Source organism: Equus przewalskii, chromosome 25 (assembly GCF_037783145.1).
Source record: "Equus przewalskii isolate Varuska chromosome 25, EquPr2, whole genome shotgun sequence".
Classification (NCBI taxonomy): domain Eukaryota; kingdom Metazoa; phylum Chordata; class Mammalia; order Perissodactyla; family Equidae; genus Equus; species Equus przewalskii.
The window spans coordinates 45566531-45580208 of NC_091855.1; the positions used below are offsets into that span (position 1 = coordinate 45566531).

At 55.4% G+C, this 13678-nt stretch overlaps 1 protein-coding gene across 1 annotated transcript; it reads left to right on the forward strand.

Annotated features, from left to right (window-relative positions):
- The first annotated feature begins 7239 nt into the window (after positions 1 to 7239).
- On the forward strand, positions 7240 to 12685 carry SIVA1 (SIVA1 apoptosis inducing factor). Its single transcript, XM_008506798.2, has 4 exons — positions 7240 to 7593; positions 9611 to 9805; positions 10594 to 10750; positions 12492 to 12685. Exons 1-4 carry the CDS (start codon positions 7476 to 7478, stop codon positions 12547 to 12549), a joined length of 528 nt encoding a protein of 175 aa, XP_008505020.2. The 5' UTR covers positions 7240 to 7475; the 3' UTR covers positions 12550 to 12685.
- Positions 12686 to 13678: the final 993 nt, after the last annotated feature.

Sequence of the window (13678 nt, forward strand, 5' to 3'; positions counted from 1 at the left end):
CAACACCTCCTCATGGTTTGGGGCAAACTTAGAAAAACTGCCCTTTCAACATTTCAGAGAGGGAAGGAATTATATGGAGAGACGCAGAGTCCGCCAGGGTTAAATCCTGGCTTTTTAGAGCTGAGAACGTCAGCTGGCGTCACTGAAATCGGTCAAGTGCCTGCTCGGCTGGCTTCCTGTGGACCCACTGGTCCAGGAAGGTCTGGCTGGCTCACACCGTGGGGACGCTAACTCATGTGACAGCATCTCAGGGGAGTGGGCCAAATTCGGAAACTCCTGTGACTTCACGCTCGCTAGCAAACTTGTCCAAACAGTGCCCAGCACAGCCTCCAGCGACTTGAAGGAAGGCAGGAAAACGAGTTCGCTATGCACCAGCTTCCTCCTCCTTCCCGGCACGCAGCGGCGTGGCTGCTTGGGGGCACAGGGCAGAAGCACAAGCAGAAACCGTTCTTGGAGTTTTCTGAGAATTCTTTCTTTCCGTGATCCAGCAAGAGGGACGACAGGAGAGAGCCCCGCGGCAGGGTAAGTTCTCAGGGAAGGAGGCGCCCCCTCAGCAGCACGGGACCCCACGCTCCTCCTCACCTCCTGGGGACGGGCTTCTTCTTGCGAGATGACTGTCTGGTAGCATGTTGTACAACAGACTGATGCACGCTCCTGACAATCAACCAGAGCAGGCATTTTTTTCAAAAGAAAGAGAAGTCATTTCATTCTACATAAAAAGCTCCACACCTGAGTTCACCTGCAGTTCAAAGCAGAGAGCTGCAAAGAAGGGCGAGGTTTACACACTGCCCTGGGGTGTGTGTAGATGGTTCACGGGTGGAAGACGTGAGCTTCGAGCGGAAATAGTTCTTCCCCGGTGCCTCTTCCTCACCCGCACACAGCCAGGCGCAGGACGCTCTGCTCTCGGAGGGAAGGGTCCGTGGAGGCAGCCTCCTTCTTTCCGGTACCAGATGTTTTGAGGGTCTGAGTAATTACAATAAGGTGCTCTCTACATTGCACCAATAACACAACCTCAGTGTAGACGAGCTCGTAGTGGTAAAGACAAATGATTGGATAATGTTGTTTGATAAAATGTGTTTCCAAGAACTTTGGAAAGCTGCCAGTTTCCTTAGAAGTTAAACCCCGTCTACCCCACCACCCAGCCCTCCACTCCAGGTGCCTCCCGCAATGAATGAACAGGAATGTCCAGAAAAAGCCTTAAACAGGGATCTGCAGAGCAGCCGTCTTCATCACAGCCCAGACTGGCACCAGCCCAGGTGTCTGTCGACAGGCAGACAAGCTGAGGTCCATCCACACATGGCATACACTCAGCCCCAGAGGAACGGACCACCCAGGGCTGCGAGAAGGTGGAGAGTCTCAAAGCCGGCATGTTGAGAGAAGAAGCCAGACACAAGAGCGCGTGGAAGTGCAGGATGGGCCTGCACATGTGAGGCTCCAGGACAGCAACGCTGCCCTGCAGGGACAGAAAGCAGAGCAATGGTGGCTTCTGCCAGGGTGGGGAGGGTGACTGGGGCACCCAGGAGTGTGCATTCATCCTAACGGATGGAACTGTACACTTACCCTCTGGGCATCCCACTGGGTGTAAATACAGTTTCACTATAAGGAAATGATGCCCCAGTTTAAAAGTTACTGCAAGTAATACAACCACATTACACAACCTTGGAACAGTTGAGACCCTGTCACTCAAAATTCTAGGACTCTGAGGCTACTTTGACTGAACCCTTTAATGATGCTCTTCCTGCTGGCCTCATCCTCTATGCCTCTGTTGCAGGGGGAAGTGCACTGCACTTCTCGTGGGAAAAGAGAAAGCGTGTTCCTTCCTCAACCTGATAAATAGTCACTTCCAGAATGTCCAATTTCTGAGGTCAAATCATGCCATTCAAATGGCAGATGCTTCGCATGAGCCCAGTTCCTTGCCAGCCAGCTCCCCTGGGCTATCCCCCCTCTCGGCAGGGCAGGTCTCCTCCCTCTGTGCTTCCACAGCCTCTTGCACTTCCCCTTTTGTGACATTTGTCCCACCAGAGGGCAGGGACCCAGGCTCTGTCAACCTAAAACACAGACTCGCCTGTTATTTTATCTCAAAATGAGCTTATGTGGGATAGCCAAAATAATTGCAATTTGGGATGTGCACACTACGGCAAACCATAGGCAAATCCAGAGAACAAGGCAGGGAGCTGCTTTTATGGAGAAAAAAGGGGAGCAGGGAGGGGCTGTTCTGATGGAAAGGCCATTGGGGGAAAGTAGCAGTTTGGGGCAGCAACTGCTTCTCATTGGCTGAGCTGAAGTGTTTCTCGTTGGCTGAGCTGAGGCGTTTCTCATTGGCTGAGCTGAGGCGTTTCTCATTGGCTGAGCTGAGGCGTTTCTCATTGGCTGAGCTGAGGCGTTTCTCATTGGCTGAGCTGAGGCGTTTCTCATTGGCTAGGTTATTACCACGAAAGGAGAAAAATCTTCCTCCAGTAGTAAAGTGGTTGTACTTCCAGTGGGAGATGCGAGCATCAGTCTCTTTCTGTTGGGTGTAATTGATGATGTGATAGGGTAGGGGAGTTCCACCTACACCCCGTCTTGACTCCAATTTAGTTAAGGTTTCTTTTAGTAATTTCCACAGCTCTACACAAGGCCACCCCCAAAGGCTTAGCACAGAGTTTGGCACTTGTTATGGGCTGAATTGTTTCCCCCTAAAACTCAAATGTTGAAGTCCCAACTCCCAGGACCTCAAAACAGGACTGTGTTTGAAGACAGGGCCTTAAGGACATAATTAATTTCCCCCCCAGCTTTATTGAGATATAATTGACATATAACATATTGAGATATAATTTTCATATAACATATAATTGACATATAATGTGTACCTTAGCTGTACATTAAGGTGTATAATGTGATGATTTGATACACATATATTGGGAAATGTGTTTTTTTTTAAAGATTGGCACCTGAGCTAACATCTGTTGCAAATCTCTTTTTTTTCCTTCTTCTTCTTCTTCTCCCCAGAGCTCCCCAGGACACAGTTGTATATTCTATTGCAGGTCCTTCCACTTGTGCTATGTGGGACACTGCCTCAGCATGGCCTGATGAGCAGTGCTAGGTCTGTACCCAGGATCTGAAGCTGTGAAACCCTGGGCCAGCCTTGTGAAATGTTTACCACAGTAAGGTTAGTTAATACTTCCTTCTCACATAATTACCCTTTTGGTGTTGCTGTTGTTATGGTGAGAACACTTAAGATCTACTCTCTGGGGCTGGCCCGGTGGCACAGTGGTTAAGTTCGCACTTTCTGCTTCGGTAGCCTGGGGTTCACTGGTTTGGATCCCTGGTGTGGACATGGCACTACTTGGCACGCCATGCTGTGGTAGGCATCCCACATATAAAGTAGAGGAAGATGGGCACAGATGTCAGCTCAGGGCCAGTCTTCCTCAGCAAAAAGAGGAGGATTGGCAGCAGATGTTAGCTCAGGGCTAATCTTCCTAAAAAAAAAAACAAAAATCTATCTCTTAGCAACTTTCAAGTACACAATGTGATATTGTTAACTATAGTCACCATGCTGTACATTAAATCCCTGAAAATTATCCATCTTATAAGTGGAAGTTTATACCCCTTGACCAACATCCCCATTTCCTCCACCCCCCAGCCCCTGGCAACTACCCTTCTACTCCGTTTCTATGAGTTCCATGATTTTAGATTCCACATATAAGTGAAGTCATACAGTATTTGTCTTTCTCTGTCTGACTTACATCACTTAGTATAGTGTCCTCCAGGCTCATTGCAAATGGCAGGATGTCTTTTTTTATGGCTGAATAATATTCCATTGTATACATATTGTCAACCTGAAAAACAAAGCAGCCAGCTATTTTATCAGTAAAATGAGTTTATTCAGGAATAGCCAAAGAATTGCAATTTGGGATATGCATGCTATGGCAGACCATGGGCAAATCCAACAATCAAAGGAGAGGAACATTATCTTATAGGGAAAAAGGAGGAAATTGGGAGGGGTTGTTTTGAAGAAAGTCCATTGGAGAAAAGCAAGAGTTCAGGATGGTGATGGTTACTCGTTGGCTGAGTTGCTGGGGTCACTGATTTCTGCTTGTGACGCAATGTACATTTCTTCCAGTAATTGATGATTCTTTCCTCTAGAGGACTTCTGTTGGGGCCTGTAATTGATCATTTTCCTTTCCTATAATTGACCAAGAGTGGTACTGCATAGGAGATCCCTCTTCTGGCTTCCTGACTCCATTTTAAATGAGGTTTACCTTTTCACAATATATATATGATAACGAATTCTTAATCTCAGGTCTGTGTGCTGGATGCCCAGTAAGCCAATCAGTGAGACACCAGTGCTTGGAGATGGAGAAAGGTTTATCAGAATTGGCCAAAACGAGAAAGCAGGAGAACAGGTTCTCTCAGATTCAGTTTAACAAAAGAAGGAAGCAGGGCTCCTTTTAGGGCTGAGGAGCTTGGGAGGTGGAGTTTTTGGGAAACAAAGGGGAAGTCCTTGTTTCTTTCACTTCACATAAGACCTTAAGCTACTAAACTTCTTGGCACCAGTGGCAGCTGGGGTCAGGTCATCTGGTGCTCATAACTTCCTTAAAGGCATTCCTTTTCTTCTTCAAAACGAGCTGATAAATCTTTGTGCCCACTGAGTCACCCCTCAGGTTAAACAAGAAAACAGCAAATTAACAAGCTGTAACAATGTGTGGGCTGCGAAGAAAGCATTTGGGCTCAACAAATACATCTAACAGGGATTGAGGTTATTTATCTAGGATTTTCATGAGAACGAACTTCTTTTCATCTGTGGCTGTGTTGGGAACAAGGTCAAAGGGTAACCATGTTCTTATGGAATATTTACAGTAACCCTCAGGTACCCAGCTTCATATACACCACATCTTCTTTACCCATTCATCTGTCAATGGACACTTAGGTTGTTCCCATGTCTTGGCTATTGTGAATAGTGCTGCACTGAAGAAGGGGTGCAGATATTGCTTCTAGACCCTTATTTCACTCCCTTCATAAACTCAGAGGTGGGAGTGCTGGATCACATGGTAGTTCTATTTTCAATTTTTTGAGTAACCAGGAGATAAGTTTTAAAGAGGTCGTATGGGTGGGCTTTAATCCAATCTGATGGTGTCCTTATAAGAAGAGGATATGAGGGGCTGGCCCCGTGGCCGAGTGGTTAAGTTCGCATGCTCCGCTGCAGGCGGCCCAGTGTTTCGTCAGTTCGAATCCTGGGCGCGGACATGGCACTGCTCATCAGACCACGCTGAGGCAGCGTCCCACATGCCACAACTAGAAGAACCCACAACGAAGAATACACAACTATGTACCGGGGGGCTTTGGGGAGAAAAAGGAAAAAATAAAATCTTTAAAAAAAAAATAAAAAAAAATAAAAAAGAAGAGGATATGAGGACACAGACACGCACAGAGGTACGACCATGTGAGGACACAGGGAGAAGACGGTGTCTGCACGCCCAGGAAGAGAGGCCTCGGGAGGAATCAGCCCTGCCAACACCCTGACCTCGGACCTCCAGCCTCCAGGACAAGGAGAGAAGGTGGATGTAAGCCGTCCTGTCCGGGCGCTTTGTTGTGGCGGCCCTCGAAAACTCCTACAACACTTAGTGGACCCGCCACACCTATTTCTTAAACTGAAATTAGATCGGAATGAGAGAGCTGACAAGATTCTCTTTTAATGTTTTGCATCTATTTGCTGTGTCTTAAAAGATCCTAAGGCATTCTCAAATCTGAACACAAATCTTAAATAATTCCCAGACCTGTAAGACTAAAAGACTCCCAGGCATTCATCGATTTCTGGGACAAAACCAACAAGTGTGTGTTTCGGCACAACTGACTCTAGAACCGCACACCCTTCCAGTCGTTTTCTAACAGCTAGATCTTAAGTCAGCACGAGGGAGGCCATCTTAGGGAAAGGAAGCAACATTGTAACTGTACAAGACCCTGACTCACTTGTCTCTGTGGATACATTCTAGCCTGCGCGGAGCCTAGATGATCAAGCACCTCTCACTTTTACAAAATACGTGATCTCTAGTTCTACGACTCTTGCTTACCTATATCTGCCAGCTGTGATAAGACGACAACTTTGTCCCCTGAGTTCCCCAGGAACGTGACGCCCTCCAGAAATAAAATTCTGCGTTGGTACCCGTCACGAATGACAGAAGGAAGAGATCCCTAAACCCCTCCTTCCCCGCCCCTCTCCCCTGTGTAACCGCCTCAAGATGCTGTACGCTTTTAAGATGGTTGTTTAGGACACTAGTCCAGCATCTTGCGATTATGCTAGCTAATCCTATAAACTTTTCCTTTCTGAACCACTGGCTTGTTTGCAATTGATTGGCACCTGATTGCAGCGAGCACAACCAGCCCCTATTTGCTCCGTTACAGTTCGCCTAGAACAGAACAAGCACGATCGTGCGGGCGACGCGGCAACGAGACCCTGCGGAGCCCCTGGCGGCCTGGCCCCCGAGAGGAGGGCGGGGCGCGCGGGGCAAAGGGCGGCCCTGCCCGCGCGCGGGGCCACCGAGCACGTCCCCGGCCGGGACGAGGCGTCATGTGTGACGTGGACTCCGTGTGCGACGCGGTGTCGTGACGTGGACGTCACGTGTGACGTGGTGTGTAAGAGCGAGGCATCCAGCCTTCGTCTCGGGAAGCGCAGGGGACAGAGGAGCAGGCTGAACGGCAGCGGCGGGCTGGGGCCGCGTCCGCCTGGTCGGCGGGAGCCCGGGGTGGGACGCGGGACGGCGGCCGGACCGCAGGAACCGGCTGTAAAGAGCACTTCCGGGCCACCGAGGCAGCGCTCATACGTCACCCTCCACTTCCGGGAGGGCTGGGAATCCCTCCCAATTAAAAGTTAGGAAAAAGTGAATCATCCTCGAACTTTGGTGACTTAAACGAGGAGATATAACCAGTTTCTATACTTGTTTAGGGGCCGAAAAAACCAGGGGAAACACCCCGCGTCCCCCTGCGCCGCCGCGCCGACTTCCTAATCGACGTCGCCCTCGGCCTTTCCCTCCCCGCCAAGCTCCGCCCCCGTCTTCGCCTCTGGCCAATCTCGCACCGCGCCACGCGCGAATCCCGCCCCCGCCCGCGGCCTTTCCCGCGCCTCCGAGTCCCGCCCCCCAGTGCACAAGCCCCGCCCTTTCCCTCACCGTCGACCTATCCCGCGCCGCCCGCGAGTCCCGACCTCCCACTCGCCCCGCCCCCGACGCGCCGCCTCCGACCCTCGACCTCGCCCCCGGCCTTTCCCGCGCCGCCGAGTCCCGCCCCCGGCGCACGAGCCCCGCCCGCGCTCTCGCCCCCGGCCTATCCTGCGCCACGCCGGCCTCAAGACCCGCCCCCTCCCCTGCTCCCGGCCTACCCCCGCCGCGCGCCGCGCACGAGCCCGCCCCCGACCCCCCGCGGGGCTTGGCGCGCGGCTGTGGCGTCACCAGTGGCGGCGAGGCGCGGCCGCCGAGCTGCGCCGCTCCGGCCCCGCGGCCATGCCCAAGCGGGGCTGCCCCTTCGCGGACGCGGCCCCGCTGCAGCTCAAAGTCCGCGTGGGCCAGAGGGAGCTGAGCCGCGGCGTGTGCGCCGAGCGCTATTCGCGGGAGATCTTCGGTGAGTGCGGCGTTGGGCGTACTCGCCGCGGCGCGGGGCCTGGGCGGGCGGTCTCTGCAGGCCGCGCCCCCGGGAGCCGGGAGGCCTCGGGGCCGGCCGTCCGGCCGGGACTTGGGAGCAGTGAGTGGGGCGTGAATGCGTCCGCACCCACCCGTTCTGGCCACAGGAAGTGCTCCTGCTCCTGGCTCCCCTGGCCCCTTAAACGTGCTGTCTCAGGGCTCTGTCCCGCGGGAGATGCTCGACCTGGTCTAGCCCTGGTCTCATCGGCACTAGGGTCCCTCAGGCCCAGCGAGAGGTCGTGGGGCGGGATGTCCTGGATGGAGTAAGCCGGCAGAAGTACCGGTTCCAAACCTCAGAAGTGTTTGTGGAGCGCGCCCTCCCTGCCAGGCACTGTGGCCGCGCATACACCCTGCCTGGCGGGAGCTCCCCGGTCCAGTGGGGGATCAGCAGGAGAAGGAAGTTTCGGTGGCCATCAGGGCACAACCCCCTGGAGGGCTGTCAGAGGTGTCATGGAGGAACAGAGACTAGCCGAATCCTGCAGTGAGTAGGAGTTAGGCAGAGAGGGAGAGGAAGGGAATTCCAAGCAGAGGGAAGAGAGTATGCAAAGGCCGGGAAGCAGGAGAGTGCGGCAGGACTCAGTGTGGCTGGAACGTCCAGTTCAAGGTGAGATGTGAGGGCACTGAGCTATCGGAGGCCTTCTCATTGGGCTTTCTCATGCATATTTTTAGGGGCGTTGATATTATTGATGATCATTTGGGGGTGATTAATACCCTGGGGCAGGTACAAAGGGGAGTTTACTTACCTAGTGCTTGGGGGCATTAGTTTCGTACCCACAGAGCACTTAGAAAAGGACCTGGGTGTTTGTAATTGAGTGGGGCTGCTGTGCTTTAGGCATGTGGGGAAGAACCCAGCCTCTGGAGGCCCCGGTTCTCTTTCTCCTGCTGCTCCCCCCATCAGATAAAAAAGAGTGGAGCCGTGGGGACTGTGGCCTGACTGCAAGTGTGTGCCCTGTCAGGATGTGCAAAGCGTGTAAACACGGAGCAGGCAGAAAGAAGAGTTACAAACAAGCGGGGACTCAGTCAGTCTAGCTTTTCACCCTCTCCGTTAACCACACCATCCTGGGGTGTTTGCAGAGGGTTGTCACTCCAAGCCCTAACCCTGACCTCTTTACTTTGAATGGACCACAGGCCCTTAAAGACAAGCATTAGCCTCACCATGTGACGCTCCCCCCATTCCCATCCCATCATAATTGGGGGGGGGGGGCGCGGAAGGAGCTGGGTGTGGCAGGGCTGTCGTCAGCCACTCGGTTTGAGTTACCTGATAACTATCATGTAGAGCCAGCAGCTTCTAAGATGTGCACCCGGGCTCTGTTGGGACAAGGCAGAAAACCACGAACAAAGCATTTCTGGGGCTGGCACCCGGCTTTGGATCTTGTGAAAGCCCCTGCATGACTGACATGTAGTCCGGTGGAAAGCCACCGCTCCTGATGCTGAGCAGCCACTTCAGCTCCAGGGGTTGGGGGTGTCCGAGGCCCACAGAGGTCTGGAAAGTTCTGGGATACCTTTATCAGGAGCTGGGTGCTGCCTTGTCTTTTGCCAGTAGCTCTGCAGGAGAGGAAGGGGGTGCACATGGCCTGGAGTCACAGACCCAGCTCTAAGCTGCCTCCGGCTGTGAAGTAGTGCCAGCTTGCCGGGTGCTGGGGAGGAGAGGAACAACAGTGAGGTGAGGCCACTCGTCCACAGAGCCGTGTGGAAAAGGAGCAGAGTGACAGGAGAGGGAGCCCAGGTGGGGCTGCAGGGTCCAGGAGCTTCCTGCAGGAGGTGGCAGCTGAGCTCGGGTAAGGAAGGGTGGGAGGGCAGAGTGGGATTCAGCTGGCCAAGGAGCAGCCTAGGCCGGGGTGACAGAATCACAGAGCACAAAAGAGGCCTCACCATGCCCGGCTTGCAGGATGAGCTGGCTGCGCAAGGGCTTCCACTCTGCAAAAGTGTAAACGGGAGGAATGATTTGTCTTCCCCAGAGAAGACCAAGCAACTCCTTTTTCGAGGGGCCCAGGCCTACATGGACCACGCGTGGGAGGAAGACTGCGCTATCGTTGACCTGCCAGAGTCCCCAAAGCCCAGCCCCACGGAGGCCTCTCGGGCAGCACGTGGACAGATGCTAATCGGCCCGGATGGCCGGCTGACCAGGAGCCGGGCCCAGGCCGCCGAAGCCGGTGAGTGAGGTCCGCAGCAGACCTTGGAGCTATGTGCCCAGGATGTGGCAGCAAGTACGGTTCCCTCCATCTGTGACACTGTCTGCCCAGGGGCTTTTCCTCCCCTGGCAAGCGGGAGCCAGGCCAACACCAGAAGGCTCCTGACAGTGGGAGGCTCTGCCCCTACCACCATCCAAGTCTGGGAGTTGTGAAACAGCTTCTATCTGTTGGGTCAGAAAAGGAAAACAAACCCACCTGGGGCTCCCGCCTGCTCACCACCTGCAGCTCCCCCCCAGAGTCCCGTCCAGGTGGGATCAACCCGATTAGGTCCCTATGCAGTGTAGTCAGCTCTGTTGCTGGTTAAAAACCACAGTCTCCGGGCCAGCCCCCTGGTCTGGGCAGGGCCCAGGAACCTCGTTAACTGGTGATGCAGGGGCCACAGTTTGAGACACAGATGCTAGACACACAGGGGAAGGCCATGAGGGCTCTGGTGCAAGCCGTCGGGGGCCGAGCTGATCCTTCCAGTCCGACAGCTCGGTGGCGGGAGGTGTAGGTAGCAGTGATGGAGGAGCGCTCAACTGGAGTGAGTCACAGAAACCCTGGTCATGTACTCCGTGGGCACCTGGGACCTCTCCCGACTCAGGTCTGTTTGCTATCCTTGCTCACAGGCTGTTCTGAGGACCCAGTGGTCCATCAGGTGGGGGAGGTGGCTCAGCCCTCTGTCCTCAGGTCAGGGAGGCGGTGGTCCTGCAGCACCCAGCATTTCGAGTCCCCTTCCGGGCCTGACAGGTGGCGTTTCTTCCTGCCAGACCCGTCTGGGGCAGCATCCGGAGCCTGCTCCTCGTGCGTGCGAGCCGTGGACGGGAAGGCGGCATGTGGCCAGTGTGAGCGTGCCCTCTGCAGGCTGTGCGTGCGCAGTTGCGGCGGCTGTGGGGCCGTGGTCTGCACCGTGTGTGCCCTCGTGGAGTAAGTACTGGGCTGCTGGGGCTGGGTTGGGGGCCAGGCAGTTGGGAGAGTGGGCCCATTCTGGCATGGCCTATGGGGCGTGGTGATGGCGGTGAATGCCTCACCCAACTTGAAGCTCTTTTGAAGTCTGTCATCCTTTCTAAAGGAGATCTGGATCTCGCAGGTTGCCAGCTCTGTGCCGGATTGTGGTCTTCTATCTTAAGCCATTCGTGGTATGGTCCTTTAGGCCCTCACATTAGGACCGTCTCCCGTGGGTTTCCTCCGTTGGTGCCCGTGGCAGCCGCACCCCATCTCTGGGAGTCTGGCAGGGTACGGGCTGTCTAGAGCAGGAAAGCCAGTGTTTGTCAGCCTGTCCTGTGAGTGTGTGCCTGGATCCCGTCCCTACTCGTGAGGTGTCGGGCAGCGGCCGCAGCCAGTGGCCAGTCTTGGCTGACAGGTGGGACAGGCAGTGCCCTGTAAGAAAGGCGAGTGCCCCAGACAGACTCGGAGCTGGTTCCGTAGACCCCAAACTACCTGAGTCCCCGCGGTCTTTCAAACCGAGCACAGGAAGTTGAGAAGGCCCGTTAGGTGGGCGGTGGCAGGGCCTGGCAGGGGGACACGGGCCTGGGGAAGTCTCGCGCCACCCAGCTCGGGGCTCATGTGTTGGCGGGTTATGAATGTGGAATTCTTCTTTCGTCTTCACCAGCTTCATCCTTCTCTTCCTGTTTCTGTGTGAGCTGAATAGGGCAGGGGCTTCCCAGTGCCCACGGCCTTCTTGCGTGGGGGCGGGACGGAGGGGGTGAGAGGCGGCACCCTCCTCCCGCTGGCCCCACGCTGGAAGCTTGGAACCTTCCTCCTGCCCCACACAGGTCTTCACAGGACTTTCCACACGGTTTTCTCCTACCTCTGCTGCTTGCTTCCTTCTCCCCAGCTACCCACAGAATTCACACTGATGTGGCTGCACCCAGGGCCCGGGGCTCTCCGCCCGTTTTGCAAACCCACGGGCTACTCCACTGTAGTGGTCACAGGCCTCCTGCCCTCTCCTGGTGCGCTCGGGGCTGTGTGCTGAGCCGCGGTCGAGAGCTGGGCTTGTCACGGGGCCTGCAGGCAGGTGCCACAGCTGCAACCCCCTGCGGACGCAGCTCAGACGGAACGTCCCGCCTCATGTCTCCTGTAGCATCACCAGTTTCCGGTCCTTTCAGGATCTCTGACAGGTTTCCCTGCGACTTGTTGAATTTCCTCGTCCTTATCTATGTGACATGCTTCCACTGGAACCATCGTGATCCAGTAAATCCTAACTGGACACCTGGGAGGGTTCTAGGGGCTTCCGTCTGATTTAAAACCTGGGTTGGGCCCCAGACGAGCTCTTCAGCTGTCGCTGTCAGCCCAGGCTGCTCTGACACACCCACCGCTTGGCGGCTTCAGCCATAGACAGTTCTCAGCTCCCAGACCGCGGCGTCTTGGGGCTGGCTCCTCTTTGCCATGAGGCGGGACCTCCTGTGGGCCTTCTCCCCATGGCCTCACCACCTTCCCTCTGTGGGCTTTTCCTCCTCCTGTGGCCTTCTTCTTCTGAGGACCTGGCCCTGTGGGGTCAGGGCCCACCCTGCTACAGTGTGACCTTGTCCTGACTCGTTAGACATGTAGCCAGTGGCCCTGCTGCCACATGAGGTCCTTACGTCAGGGTAGCACCTCAGCATAGACACTCGGGGCACACTCCTCAGCCTAACAGCAGCTCTTCTCTGTCCTCCCTGTGATGTCGCAGCTGTGGTGCCGTTCACGAGAAGGTGCTGTGTGCCAGCTGTGCCATGTTCGAAGCCTGAGCCTGCGCGTGCGTGAATGGCAGCCCCGCCTGGACGGCTGCGCCTGTGTCAACGTGGAGAAGCCGGGGAGCGGCCTTTCGTTTTATATTTTGTACTCCTGAGGACAGAAGTGAATAAACCCTTTATATTTGGACAAGAGGACTCGCTTGGTAACAGGTCCAAGGGTGTCGCCTCCTGGAGCGCGTGACCGCCGGGTGCGGTGGTGTGCGGGCCTCTGTGCCGGCTCTCACACGTGGCGGCTCAGTTAGTGCCCACCAAGCTCCATGTGAGGTTCATGCCCATCACCCCATCTCACAGACGGGAAAGCTGCAGCCAGGTGGGCTGCTTACCGTGACCAGCCAGTGATGGTAGGACGGATGTGAAGCCAGGTCCTCTGAGCCCACAGTGCAGAACCATTGTGCCAGCACACCTCGGGAAAAGGGCTGATGTCCCCAAGGTGCCACTGTAACACCCCCATGTGGGTGTCCGCTCGCTTTTCTGGATGTATGTGTGAAGGGGGACCTGGGTGACCTGACAGTCCCTGTCCTCCAGGAGCATTGCCCATGGGGGTCATGTGCTCTCTCGTTTTGGGACAGTGCAGTTTGTGAGGCCTGAAGGGAGAGGAGTTGAGAGAGGTGGTGGGGTGGCCAGGAGGATGAGGAGGAGGCACAGACAGAATCTTGGACAAGCAGGCTGCAGGTCCTCCTTGGCTGGCACTTGGGTTCTGGTTCCCACACACAAGGGTCCCCTGCAGGGTCACCTCAGCGCTGTGGGCCCTGTGCCCCCCAGGGACGAGTCAGAGGGTAGATGCTGATTCTGAGAGGCAGCCAGGTGATGGGTTGAAGCCGGGCCCGGGGTGGGCTTTGCTGTTGTGGGCGGAGCGTAGAGCCACTGAAGTGGGGACGGGGACCCACAGCGAGGCATCGGGACAGCAGGTTGCTGGTGGCGGTCAGGCTGTGGAGTGGGATTGCAGATGGCTGCCTGGGGGCTTCCTGAACTGAGAGCATTCTGAGGCTGCTCCTGCCCAGCTGGCCTGAGGGCTGTGGCTGACAGGAGGTCTGGGCCAGGAGCACCAGAAACAGTGAGCTGTCCAAACAGTGAGCCATCCAGTGGCCACCTCATGGGCTTGCCCACCTCCTATCCCCTGGCT

Bases quoted from the DNA above. Each gene is read 5' to 3' on its own strand.
- SIVA1 (XM_008506798.2), top strand. From the start codon at position 7,476: ATGCCCAAGCGGGGCTGCCCCTTCGCGGACGCGGCCCCGCTGCAGCTC. The intron at 9,806-10,593 runs GTGAGTGAGGTC...TCTTCCTGCCAG, and splicing joins GGCCCAGGCCGCCGAAGCCG to ACCCGTCTGGGGCAGCATCC. The intron at 10,751-12,491 runs GTAAGTACTGGG...GTGATGTCGCAG, and splicing joins ACCGTGTGTGCCCTCGTGGA to CTGTGGTGCCGTTCACGAGA.